Source organism: Oxyura jamaicensis, chromosome 3 (genome assembly GCF_011077185.1).
Source record: "Oxyura jamaicensis isolate SHBP4307 breed ruddy duck chromosome 3, BPBGC_Ojam_1.0, whole genome shotgun sequence".
In the NCBI taxonomy this organism is placed as follows: Eukaryota; Metazoa; Chordata; class Aves; order Anseriformes; family Anatidae; genus Oxyura; species Oxyura jamaicensis.
The window spans coordinates 19,872,029-19,885,375 of NC_048895.1; the positions used below are offsets into that span (position 1 = coordinate 19,872,029).

The 13,347-nt window shown below is 49.1% G+C and overlaps 2 protein-coding genes across 2 annotated transcripts in view; both read right to left on the reverse strand.

Annotated features, from left to right (window-relative positions):
- The window catches only part of MTARC2 (mitochondrial amidoxime reducing component 2), a 7,571-nt gene extending 7,452 nt beyond the window's left edge, over positions 1-119 (reverse strand). The window contains exon 1 of the mRNA XM_035321770.1: positions 18-119. Within this exon, the coding sequence (XP_035177661.1) occupies positions 18-71 (54 nt within the window). The 5' untranslated portion in view covers positions 72-119. The remainder of the gene's footprint in view (positions 1-17) is intronic.
- Positions 120-7,679: 7,560 nt separating this feature from the next.
- Positions 7,680-11,302, reverse strand: C3H1orf115 (chromosome 3 C1orf115 homolog). The gene is made up of 2 exons (XM_035322577.1): positions 10,972-11,302; positions 7,680-9,189 (listed from the first exon to the last, which is right to left on the reverse strand). Exons 1-2 carry the CDS (start codon positions 11,239-11,241, stop codon positions 9,070-9,072), a joined length of 390 nt encoding a protein of 129 aa, XP_035178468.1. The 5' UTR covers positions 11,242-11,302; the 3' UTR covers positions 7,680-9,069.
- Positions 11,303-13,347: the final 2,045 nt, after the last annotated feature.

Consider the following 13,347-nt stretch of genomic DNA (forward strand, 5'->3'; position numbering starts at 1 on the left):
GCCGCCGCCCACAGCCAGCCCGCCCGGGGCGCCCGCAGCGCCGGGCCCGCAGCCCCCCACGGCCCGCTCATGGCGACCGGGCCGCACGCAGGGACGGGACGGGGGCGGTGAGGGGAGGCGCGGGGCCGCCCCCTTCCGGCACGGGGCCGCTCGCCGTCGCCGCCGCGTGGAGGGGTCCCCGGCCCGCTCCTCCCGCTGGGGGCTGTGTCCCCCTGCCCTGTGTCCCCTTCCAAGGGAAGGCGTTCTGCTGGTGTCCTCGCCAAACCCCTTGAAACCCCTTCTTACAGGGCTTTGTTGAGGAAATTGGTCCTTGCAGGACCCTCTGGGAGGATGCTCATTCTCCATAGAGACATCTGAAGTCTGTCCCCCGATGGGCCCGACTTAGTGGCTGGAACTCCTTTGTGCTGCTCTTAGGTGCTCTCCTGCTGACCCGTGACCCCTCTCCAGGTTTGGGCATCCATCACTGACATCAGCAGTGAGGAGTGGAACGATTAAAGGTTCCCCTGCCCCCCGGCAACTTTACTGCAGAGCGCTCTTCACCAGCTTGGCAAGCCTGTGACCAAAAATGCTCTTCCCCTTCCCTGACAGACGGGCCCCAGCAGCCCCCAGCAGACCGGGTTTCTCAAAGCAAGTCCCATGGTCTAAGTAGTCAGAACCCTGGCTGTAGCACCAGTCCCATAGCCATTTGTTGGTTTGCCAGATTTGAATGGTTCTTCCAAACCCCTTCCCTTTAACCCTGAGGACTGATGAAAAAAATACCTGTGCTCTTGTGTCCCTTGCCACTGTAACTCTTCTTGACACTCCTCAGACTCCTCTTGGATATATTGCTGGTGCCCGCATGAAACAACAGCAGCAGATGCAGCTAGCCTTTCCTAGAGACTGCATGTTAATTTGAAGAAAAAAAAAAAAAATCTCTAAATCCAAGAAGGACTTTAAACTTTTTCTCTAAATCTGCCAGCCTGGTCCCTAGTGAGATTTTGTTCAGAGCAGCTCTGACAAGCAGCTGTTACATTCAGCTCTGACTCTTCTTGAAGACAATGACATGGAGGAGCTTAAGGAGGAATAACAGAAGGCGGCAGCATCTGCATAATCTCTCCTGTTGTGATTCAAGGGATGTAAATTTAGATATGGCTGCAGAGAGCACGGTCATGGCATAATGTTTCAGGTCTAAGACTGCAGCCTTTAAGAAAAGCTCTCTTCACCCATACAACAGGCTCTCTCAAAAACCTCTTGTAAGTTGTTTAATCAGCAGGTTTGTTTTATCCTCCACATGAGGTGCACCTGTGCTTACCTACTAATTCCTGCTATAAAGCAGTGTGAATAAAGCCACTTAGAATATATATATATGTTTTTGTTACAATCCAAACACAGCATCTCGTGCAGCAGAATTGTCATAGCCAGAGTGGGTACGGTAAGCCTGTACTCAACAGGAAACAACCTTGTTTTGAGTTGCTTAGAACTTCTTCAAACTGCAGGACATCTGTGCTGAAGTTCTCTGCACCAGATCCTTGCCTCAGGCTGAATTTGCTTAAAATGTGACTGCTCAGTTGGAGGATTTGTGGGGTCAATCCCATGGCAAACCGGGGCTCTCTCGGCTGTACAAGCAGGCAATGGATCTTGCAAAGGAGTGTGGTCAGCTCAGAAGCATCCACGAGACAAATTGATAAAGTCAAATAAAGGAAAAAGTAAAAGTGCATTCAGATGATCATTCTTCTAGAGGCAAATCTAGACTCTCTTGTAGCAATGAATCTATTAGAAGTCTAAGAAAGGCGAATTGTGAGGAAATATTTAGAGGATTTTGCTTGTTTCAAGTGAATAGAGACAAGTGACTAGGGATGCTGTAGGTCTGTGAACAGTGCAGTATTTGGAAAGGCATAGACCCAGCACACACATTTGGAAATGCTGAACTCGGGAGATTTGGGTGGACATTACAAAGAAATTTGCAATGACGAAGGCAGCAAAACATTGGCCTAGATGGGGAGAAAGGGTAGAGCTAAGTGTACGCTGGGCTTGTCCCAGTGAAGGAGCTAACTGTCCCACACCAGGAACATGCCAGGTGTTTTTCCAGTGACTGCTAATTCCACAAAAGGTGGGCATGAGGTGACACTGCTGAGTATGCAGTCACCCAACAATGATTTAAGCCTAATACGATAAAAATTATATTATGCCCACACCCACACACAAATTGTGTCCTTTTTCCAAAGTCAGAACAAAAAATAAATAAATTCAAAAGATTCCTTCATAGAGAGGAGGGGAGGATGAAAGTGTTGCTGTTTCCTCTTATAATAATCAAGGAAATCAGAGTTCAGTGAGTCATGCACTAGAAATGAGCTCACTGAAATTAATGTAGGAAAAGATCTCAGGTGAATAACTGGTGATGATAGAATTAAAAATAGTCTTATTAATGATAGATGCCTTTTAATGGAGTCAGGGCAATGAGGTAAGGGGGTCTTTTTTCTGAGGCTTTTCCTACACAAGGCATCATAAATGTATAAAACCAGGCAGGTCAGTGGGGCGCTTTGTTCACTGGCTAGTCGTATAGGAAGATTATCCTGCTAACGTGGGCTAGTTATGCATGAATGCTGGAGCTGGTGACTCCTGCGGCAGGTCCTTCCAGTCTGCTGGGCTCTGTTCTTCCTGTGTTTGAAATTACATGTCCTGGTCTTAAGCAGCTGGGATCTCTCCAGTGGAAACAAAAAGTGGCTGGGGCTCATCCACCTTCCTCCAGGGAGTCATCTTTTGTAGGCGTTTTTAAGGCACAGCAGAATCACAAAGGAAAATATAATGTATTTTGGGGTTTTGACAGAAAAACAAACCAAACCAAAACAAAAACCAAGAACAATGTTCCTATGTCTTTATGTTTGAAACACTTGCAAACGGGACTCAGAGCCTCGGGATTCAACGGGGTGGAAAACAGTGATACGCAGAGATGCTCATTGCACTGCTGGGACCGAAAATCCTGAAGATTGCTTTGTCAAACTGTGTGGTCTGCTTAGGGGAGGGCAGGAAACCCCTCCCGGGAGGAGGAGGTGATGCAGAACCATGAGTGAAGTTAACAAGGGTGGAAATCTGTTTTTTTCCCAGGAGATGGCACTAAAGGACAATTGCCTTTCAGCCAGCGGCGTTCAGTTCAGCGGAAACCTTGCTGAGGGCCAAACCTTTGTGCAGCTTGTACTGACATCTTTGCGAGTTCCTCCCCCCTGTTATCCGAAGCAAAATTTAATTCTGTGTTTTTAGGAAGGGATAGTGAAGGGTGGAGATACCTTTCCTCTACATCTCCATACAGGTGGTAAATGTAAGCTGGGAGAGGTGCCAGGTCTCTAGTCCAACCTGCTCGCAGTGGGGTCAACTTTGAATTTAGGCTGGGTTACTCTGCTCTTTGTAGTCATGCCTAGAAAGTCTCATGGGATAGAGACCCCCCCCAGCCTCCCAGGACAGCCTCTTCTCATGCTTAATTATCATATTCGTTAATTTGTTTTCTTGTATCCAGCTGGAAACTCTCCCATTTCAACTGATGACCATTGCCCCTTCCTGTCCAGCTGTGCACCTCAGTAAAGACCCTGGCTCCATCCTGTGCACAACCCCTTCTTTGGTACTGAAAAGCTGCTGGTGGGTCTCTCCTAAACTTTCTCTCCTCCAGCTCGACAAGCCCAGAGCCCTGAGCTTCTCATCAGAGATGCAGGATCCAGGAAGAAGCATCACCCTCGCTGACCTCAGCCTGCACTTTACTCCAAAACAGCTCTGGCAGCCTGATACCACCTCCTGCAAGGACAAGGAAGGGGAGAATTTCCTTCCATTTTCTTCTTTTAATCATCCTCATTATTCTTTAGGCTCTCTATTGCTCCTTGAAAAAAAAAAAAAAAAAAAAAAAAAAAAAAGATTTCCAAAGCTCTCCACGTATAGGTAACTGCAGCAACTTTGCACAGATTTTAAGACCTCATGAGAGGATGGGCTTGGGATGCAAAGAAAAGAGGCAGCTGACAAAATCTGCCCCCCTTGCCAGTCCCACGGAAGGGTGGAGGACAGAAAGGCCATTCATCCCTGACGTGAACCTTGGCTTGTGGCTGGCAAAGTCCTGGGAGCACCCGAGTGACATGGTGCTGTGTGGTATGGCTTCCCCTGGTCACGGCACTTCAAAAGCAGGCCGTGCCAGAGCACTTCCTCTCTGCTAGCGTTGCAGGACAAAGGACAATAACTGTTAGGCCTCTGCCATTTCCTCAGAACCTATGGCAAGCTGAAGCAGTAATTAAATGCTCTGGCAAAAACAGCAGAAATGAGCTTCATTCTGCTCCATGACTCACTGAGCAGCACCGGGAATTTCATTTTACAAGCGACCTGCTGGGCTGTCCGGTAAGTGGAGTCCATTTCTGAGAGAAGCTTGGCAGAGGTGGGTGCTCCTTGCCACTCCTATATGTATATATCCAGCTTCCTGAACTTATTTATGTTGCCATGTGTTATAAAACATGGTGAAAGGGGTGGAAATGTGAAGGGAACCAGACAGCACCACAGCGTACCCCTGAAAACCTACACCTGCTTGGTGCAGCAATGGGTAGAGTTGCAAAGTGAGGGCCTGAAGGCCCTGAGGGTCATGCACTTCCTTCAGCTCCAAGGTCAAATCAAATCTTCCCCAATGGTAATGTCCACCACATCCCACCTTTTTCTATGAGAGGGTCCAACACCCACTTTGAGAGGCTAAAAGGAGCTTGGAGAACAAGGCTGAGAGCAACTCCCTGTTAATGAAATTGCCTGCCTGTGCCCCAAAGCTGAGAGCTCTCCCTGGTGAGACACATTTTCTGGGTTCTGCTGTTGGAGCTGGGCAGGTGAAGGGAGTAGCAAGCCCTCAGGCCTCAGCTTGGCTTCACAAATGCACTGCACCCACTGATTGAGCAGCACTGATAAGCAGCAGTAATCAGTAGCCTTAGTGAGACAGAGTTCACTTTGAGGAAGAAAATAGTCTTGCATGAATCACCATGTTTTATTGCAACAGCTTACTTTCTCTTTTTCTTTCTCTGGAGTGCACCCTCAGTAAGTTTGCAGACAACACCAAGTTGGGGGGGGGGTGTTGATCTGCCAGGGGGTAGGAAGGCCATGCAGAAGGACCTGGACAGGTTGGGTCGATGGGCAGAGGTCAATGGGATGAGGTTCAACATGGCCAAGTGCCGGGTCCTGCACTTTGGCCACAACAATCCCATGCAGTGCTATAGGCCTGGGGCAGAGTGGCTGGAAAGCTGTTCAGAGGAAAAGGATCTGGGGGTGCTGGTTGATGCTCACCTGAACATGAGCCGGCAGTGTGCCCAGGTGGCCAAGAAGGCCAACGGCATCCTGGCTTGTATCAGAAATAGTGCAGCCAGTGGATCGTCCCACTGTACTCTGCTCTGGTGAGGCCACACCTCGAGTGCTGTGTTCAGCTTTGGGCCCCTCACTACAAGGACATCGAGGCCCTGGAGCATGTCCAGAGAAGGGCTACGAAGCTGGTGAAGGGCCTGGAGCACAAGTCCTGTGAGGAGTGTCTGAGAGAACTGGGATTGTTTGGTCTGGAGAAGAGGAGGCTCAGGGGAGACCTCATTGCTCTCTACAACTACCTGAAAGGAAGGTGTGGGGAGCTGGAGGTTGGTCTCTTCTCACAGGTAACCAGTGATAGGACCAGAGGGAATGGCCTCAAATTGTGCCAGGGAAGTCTCAGGTTGGAAATGAGGAGACATTTCTTCTCAGAAAGAGCAGTCAGGCATTGGGACGGGTTGCCCTGGGAGGTGGTGGAGTCACCATCCCTGGGGGTGTTCAAGGAGAGGTTGGATGTGGTACTTAGGGACATGGTTTAGTGGGTGACACTGGTGGTAGGGGGATGGTTGGACCAGATGATCTTGGAGGTCTTTGCCAACCCTAACGATTCTGTGGTTCTATGATTCTCTTTCTTTGTTTTTGGTCTATTTTAGAGACACTGTTCTGCAGGTGGCTCACCAATATGCACCAAATTTTTATTTCCTCAGGCTCACTACTTTTATGTATCATTCTGGGTCCACATGGATGGCACCAAAATTATTCCCTTAAAGTTGCACCATGTGAGCAGAGGCCATAGGTCAGCAGAAAAAAAAAGTCAGTGGCAAGCTTTGTGCTGAGCAATTTACAAGCTAAAGTTCATGTTTACCTTTGTGGAAAGTCCCTGCCTTGAATGGGTTGGACCCTGCATGGGGCAGTGAGGGAGCATTCTTGCTGTGTGAGGACTCCCGGAGCACTGCGTTCAGCTCCGGGGCTCCCAGCACAAGAAGTACAGGGACCTGTTGGAGCAAGTCCAGAGGAGGGCCACAAAGTGCTGGAGCACCTCTCCTATGAAGACAGGCTGAGAGAGGTGGGGCTGTTCAGCCTGGAGAAGGCCCCAGGGAGACCTTATAGCGGCCTTCAATTACCTAAGGGGGGCTGCAGAAAAGCTGGGGAGGGACTCTGTGCCAGGGAGTGTAGGGATAGGACAAGGGGGAACGGTTTTAAACTCAGAGGGTAGATTTAGATTAGGTATTAGGAAGAAAATCTCTGTTCAGAGGGTGATGAGGCACTGGAACAGGTTACCCAGAGAAGCTGTGGAACCCACATCCCTGCAAGTGTTCAAGGCCAGGCTGGACGGGGCTTTGGGCAACCCAGTCTAGTAGAAGGCATCCATGCCCATGGCAGGGGGTTGGAATGAGACGATCTTTAAGGTCCCTTCCACCCCAAACCATTCTGTGATTCTGTGATGACTGGTGGATGAATAGGTGAGCATAAACTTCATAAAGAAAATGGAGACACATCCTGGATGTATGGGTGCATCCAGAGAGCTGCAGACAATGGCTCAGTGTCCAGGTGGAGACCAGTGATGAGTGGTATCCCTCAGGGGTCCGTACTGGGACTGCTGCTGTTTAGTATCTTTATTAATGTCATGGGCAGTGGGATCAAGTGCACTCTCAGCAAGTTTGCTGATGACACCAAGCTGAATACTGGAGGGAAAGGATGACATGCAGAAGGACCTTGGCAGGCTGGAGAGATACTAGGTATTAGCATGAAGATTTTTATTCAGAGGGAGTAAGGTGCTGGAACAAGTTGTCCAGAGAAGCTGTGGATGCCCCATCCCTGGAGGTGTTCAAGGCCAGGCTGGGTGGGGCTCTGAGCAACCTGGTCTAGTAGGAGGTGTCCTGCCCACAGAAGGGGTGTTGGAATTATGGGATCTTTAAGGCTCCTTACAACTCAAAGCATTCTGTGATCCCTCCAACATCGCTTTAGTCATTAAAAAAATGTTAATGATTCATATTTTAAGACCACTACAAAACATATAGTGGTATAACAAAATTTAAAATTAATCCCCAAACACGCTGACTGTTGTGACCTGTGGGTTTTAGGACTGCTCTGTTCCCAGTGCAGAATACAGAGCAGTTATCCATACCCTCTGGCACACTGGTGGGGCAGATCAAAGGCACAGGTCTGCCCACACAGGGAAGCTCAAGAAAGCTGCAACTAGAAGCCACGACTGTCCTCTGCACCTTGATTTTCCTGAGCGTTTGTTTCCACATAGCCTGGACTCCAGCCCTGTCCTCCTAGGAGAGGGCTGAGGCCACAGGCAGAACAATTCAGGGAAGTTTACACGGCAGCTTCCCCTCTCTGCTCAGGCCATGGCTGAGAAGCTCCTCGCTTGTGTGCACGCTTATGTGCCTAGGTAATCACAGCACAAGGATCACATACTTTTATTTACAGTCCAGTTAGAAAAGAGCACTAAAAATACTTATTTTCCACCCTTCTTTTCCAAATCCATTCAATTTGCTACATTTAAAAGAAATACAGTCCAGTGTGCTAAGACATGCAGTTCCCCTCCATTCAGAAAAGGCAAAGAAATCAACTGAGCAGCATTTGTTTCCAGAACATCTCAATTCCTTGATTACAAAACCACTATCAAAATTAGAAATATCTATAATACAGAGAAAGTGCTAGCGGGGAAATCATTTACTGCTACCATGAAAGACTGATGGGGGAGGGAAATAAAAAAACAAAAAACAATTCACAGAATTTTGAAGGCCCATAAAAACACTTGTTCCTGTGTCATCAACAGGAGATTTATATCCCTCGGGGCGTGACATGGAAGCTGCTCCATCCAGCACTGACATTCTCTGGCTGCAACTTCCACATATGGAAACGGAGCCAGCAGGTTACTTGGCTCCAGTCTTATACAAAACATGCTGTCCTAAACAGCACGTGTAGTTTTTTTTTCAGATGCAGCTTGTATTTTTTTTCCCCTCCCAATGAGCACCACAGAGCTGGGTGTTCTTAAAGCCTCAGTTTCTAGAGTCAGGTACATTAGATATAAACCACGTCCAAAAAAACAGTATGTGTATTTCACAGTAGCAGAGGGAAGTTTCAACATTTTAATCACAGTGAACCTTTAATGCCCCAAAATCAGAAGACAAACACACCTTGTTTCCTTTCTGGATTTTTACAGCAGTGCTAAGACTTAAGGGCTCGTGATGCCCAGTGTTTGAGATGAACAACAGTGATGCAGCAAAGCTGACCATGTCTCAGATCACACCCCATTTATATCCAAGTATATCTTTACATGTACTGCTTTAACCATCTCAGAAAAACACATAAGAAACCAAAGGCTACATCTTACTAATCCTTCATTACCTGTTCCCTCCACAGCTTTGACTATACCTCCCCATAACAGACTCAGCTCTCACGCACCTCCCAACCACCACCCTCATCCTCTACTTCACTTCTCTGTCCCTCATCTACCTGCTTTCCCATCCATCCTTGGCTCCTTTTCACACGTAACTTTAGAAAACCAGTGCACGTCTGTCACCACACTTCAGCTCAGTTAGTCCACAATTACCTTTGTGTCCTTGCATTTCTTTGACCCCACACGATTTAAAGGTTGAAAAGCACTGGAGATTTTTGCAGGAAAGAACACCAGGTCCAGGGAATTGGGCTGCAGGAGGGGGTCGGGGCTGTGCATGTCCAAGAGGCTTCTCAGATACAGTCTTGGATGATGATTTAATGCTAAAAAAGCCAAAATCGCCGCAGTCTTCTGGGAAAGGCTCGTGCTCACCCTGTGCTCTAGCGGACGAGCGATGCCACCTGCACGGCCACCCCGAAGGGAGCGGAGTAGGCTGCTGCCAGTCCTTGCAAGCCGACCACCAAGTAGCGACATCCTTTCTGCAGGGCTTTGCCGACGTTCTGCAGGGAGAGGTGCAGGAACAGGGGGAAAAAAAGGACAGGTAATGGAAAATAGCTTGCCATGTAATTGTTCTGACAGCCTCCTTCACACACAGTGTCCCCAACCCCGAAAATGGACTTCTCCCACAGCTGATGAGGGCTTGAGCACGCAGCAATGCTTTACCATCTATTTTTACATATAAATACACACCCACGGAGCATAGTTAAACCGAGCGGATGCAGCCTCCACAGGAAGTGAGGCTTTTATGTGGATTCCTATTCAGGAATAAAAACAGTTTAAGTTCATACCTAGTACGTGTGTCCCACAAACACACGCCCTAAGTAAATTTGGGTGCTTTAAGTTACAAACAATGTGTCAAAATAAGATTGTTTTGGTCAAAACAAGAACATTTTGACCCACCTTCACCTCTGTGTTCAAAAAGTCATGTGTGTGCTGCCTGAGAGAAAACTTGCTACGGATTATTAAAACTAAAAACCTGATTACTTTAAATTTCACTTTCAATGGTTTTTGCTCATGACTGGGGAATTAATACAAGGTGAGTCAGTCTGGGGAGGAATCCAAACTGTTAGTCAGTTCCACTTTATGGTTGCCTGGGACTAGATCAGAATTGCCTCTTGTAACATGAAAAAAACTGCCACGGGGGATTCACATATAATGAAATCAGTGAAATCCAGTCTACTACATCCCCAGGATTTCTTAAAGCTAGTACAACAGTACTGACACAGGAAAGCCTTCTGCAATGCCAAATGCCATTGTATTTGCACCTCTGGAAACTTACTGGAAGGGAGTTAAGACAGCAAAATGGAGGGGACTGGAGGAGGAGATGTGGGGCCGTTCCCGTCTCCACCCGCCCCTGCCCTGCTGTGTTGCACCGCAGACTTCTTTCCTCCTTCCCGCACCGCACACGACTTACTTACCCCGACCTCACCTGCGCTTACACAACTTGCTCTTTGCTGGCAAACCTAAGCCCTGCAAACCCTCCCTGCGAGGCTGCACCCTGGGCAGTACAGAGGCAGCACGCAACACCCCAGAGCTGCCGTGTGCCCTTCAACCGTCTCCTCCATACCGGAGCACTGCAGCACGGCCGCACGCTCACAAAACCACTCGGCAGGAATCAGGCGTGTGCCGTGAGCCCTCCTGAGCTGAGGCTGCCTCTTAAAGTGTGCTTCCTGCGACTTGGAAGCCAAGCTCAGAACAGCAAATCCATCACAAGAGACTCAAATAGTGGTTCCCATCCGTCTCCACTCCGCGAAGAGAAATACCTGCAGGGCAGCTCACGACTATGCTGTCATCTGTAAAGTCGTAGGAGATTCAGAACTAAGTAATGTTGCCAAGCTGACTGGAGTGCTTTGGACGTCACACTTTGCAAGAGTATCTTTAACAAAATCATGTTGTGTTTTTTTTTAAGAATGCGGCAGAAAGCCTGTTGTCGGATGGACTTCTGCACTCCCTCAGGTGGGAAATGATCCCGGACACCAGGACAGGACCTTCCTGCTCACACCGAAACTATTCTTTGCTACAACTGCACAAGACGTAGAAGTATTTCAGTAACACGAACAAGGGAAAATAACCAAATTAATAATCAAAACAATCAAGTTCTTCTAAACGGCCCTTTCCTAACCAAAGCCTGCGGAGAGGAGGCTGTGGGGCCAGCGGCCGTCCTTCCACGCAGGAAGGCAGCAGCAACGCCGACCAAACAGGGGCTGGGGCACGGGAAAGCCTCGCAGTTTTTTGACTTCGATTTGCCCCCCCGGCCCCCATTCCGCCCCCGCCGCCCTCACCTTGCCGTACTTCCTCAGCCGCTTGCCGTAGGGCCGCTTCCCCCCGGGGGCCGGCGGCCGCAGCGGCTGGTAGGCGTCGGGCAGGAGGGCGAAGCGCACCGTCCTGCCGGCCGCCCCGGCCTGCTCGGCGTCCCGCTCCGGGTCCCGCTCCGCCCGCGGGGTCCCCGCGCCGACCCCCGGCTCGTCGTCCTCCTCCGGGCCGCTCAGGATGCGGACCTGGTCGTCGCCGGGCCCCCGCCGGGAGAAGCGGCCCCGCGCCCCCACCGTCATGGTGCCGCCGCCGCCGCCTCCGCGCAGGTGTGGCCCGAGGTGGCCGCTGCCCCTCCCGGGGCGGGACCCGGCCCAGGAGCCGGCCCCGTGTCCGTGCCACCACGGCCCGTGGCGGGGCCACCCGGTTCCCCACCAGGCCTGCAGTGAGGTGCCGGACTTGTGTGCGTGCAGGGACAGCCCCGGCGCTGCCGTGAAGCAGGGTAGCACCACAGCTTCCCTCCCAGGTACCAGCTTCAACAGCATGCACGTGGCAGAGAGGCTGAAACTTAGATACCGCATGCTTTGATACGGTGCTGTGGCTTTTAACGTGCTCCTAACCATCCTTACGTGGCTTGAAGGATGAAGTAAGGTCTGATGCTGAAGTACCAGAGCTGAGAAGTAAAATATCAAAAACCTATAAGCAGCTGTTGAACGGAATCTGTCGTCCTGTTAACCTCAAGCTACCTTCAAAATTTTCCAGGGAAATAATAATAATAAAAAAAGTCATTGAATATTTTCTGGGGGTTTTAAAAACGTTTGCATCTAGTTATTATTATTTATAGACCTGTTACTGTGCAAAGATAGCAAAAGATCACCTGCTTTCTCGAGAGGAGAAGGCCCTTCCACATGTTTGCACCCAACAGGTTTTTCATTATCCCGAATTCAGGTATCAAAAACTCAGGGAACGATCATCTCTCCAGTAGGATCTGCTGTCTCAGTTTGCTTGGCAGCAGAGGAACCCCAACAACATGCTTGCCAAGATGAGGATCTCCAAGGTACCCCTTGGGTGTAGGGCACTGGGTATCAGAGGTCTCCCATCCAACAGCTCCTAGGATTTCATTGTAACTAGGTGGCGTTACTGATGCCACTTAGTTCTCAAGCATTATTTTTTTGTCCACAGAAGCAGGAGTGAAAATGGATAGTCCTTTCATAGACCTGCAGAAATTTTAATGTTTTCAACTGGGCTGCATGAAAAAGGACGTACTCAGTTTGAAAGTGTCTGCATGCCTTATATAAAGAAAGCAAGCAAAAAAAGCAACCCCAAAACAGAACAGCAGAACCACACTGTAGTCTAGCAGCTCAAATCCCCATACTTCCTCCAAGCCAAGCCTGCCCCCCAAAACACAGTTACAGTCAAAGACATCTGAGGAGCTGAGACATCCCTATCCCCTCCGTGGTGGAGTGGCTCTTTCCTCAGCTCAGCTGTGGTCCAAGACTAGCTGATGTCACATCACCCCTTTATCGCCAGTGGGCAACAGCCAGCCGTAAGAGGTGAGTACAAACAGGTGCTCCCTGATCTCATTTTGCAGCTGGGGCCTGGCTCATAGCCCAGTCTGGGAAGTACCAGAACTGTACATTCTGGAAGGTGGGGGAATGGTGCAGTTGGAGGAAAACACCAAAATTGCCTTATTGGAACCATAGCCAGGTTGGAAAAGTACTGACTCACTATTGTCTTGCAGTCCTATAAATAGTGGTGCTAAGCAAAGAGCCTCTTGAGCTCTCCAGGGATCACAATAGGCTGTGACCCTCGATCTCCCCAAGCTGGGATGCCTCTCAGGGTATATTTTGTGAGGATCAGGATCACCTGCTGACAGACACGAGGGAAGGAGAAGGGTGATTAATTCACCAGAATAGAGAGGCAGCCAAAAGTGTGTGGCCAAATTTTGAACCTTTGAACCCGCCCCCCCCCAATACCTTCCTGTAAGTCTCATGTGAAACTTGCCATTCTCAATCTTTAATTAAGTTACCCTTTCAATTGTAGTAATTTATGATGAATCACTGTGTTAAATTGACTAATGATTAAGTGTAATCTAATCTTGTGATTTACCATAAAAATATTAATGAATCTTAAATTGCTGGTAAATGAAAGTTGTGTACTTGTGACATCCTCCTAGATCTGCACATCAAGGTGGCATTTAACTTTCAGATTTCTCAAGTTAAAGCCATGCTGATAAAATGCCACACTGTTCCTCTCTCCCAGGAAAGTCAAGCTGCATTTCAGATCCCAGTGGTCTTAGCCCCCCTCCCACACCCAGAGTAACTCGTGTAGTAGCTACATAACAGAGCAGCCGTTAAGTACACACCCTTTGCCAATAAAGTCAGCAGTTCTGATAATTCTCTTCCTTG

Bases quoted from the DNA above. Each gene is read 5' to 3' on its own strand.
- C3H1orf115 (XM_035322577.1), bottom strand. From the start codon at position 11,241: ATGACGGTGGGGGCGCGGGGCCGCTTCTCCCGGCGGGGGCCCGGCGAC. The intron at 9,190-10,971 runs GTGAGGGCGGCG...CTCTCCCTGCAG, and splicing joins GGCTGAGGAAGTACGGCAAG to AACGTCGGCAAAGCCCTGCA.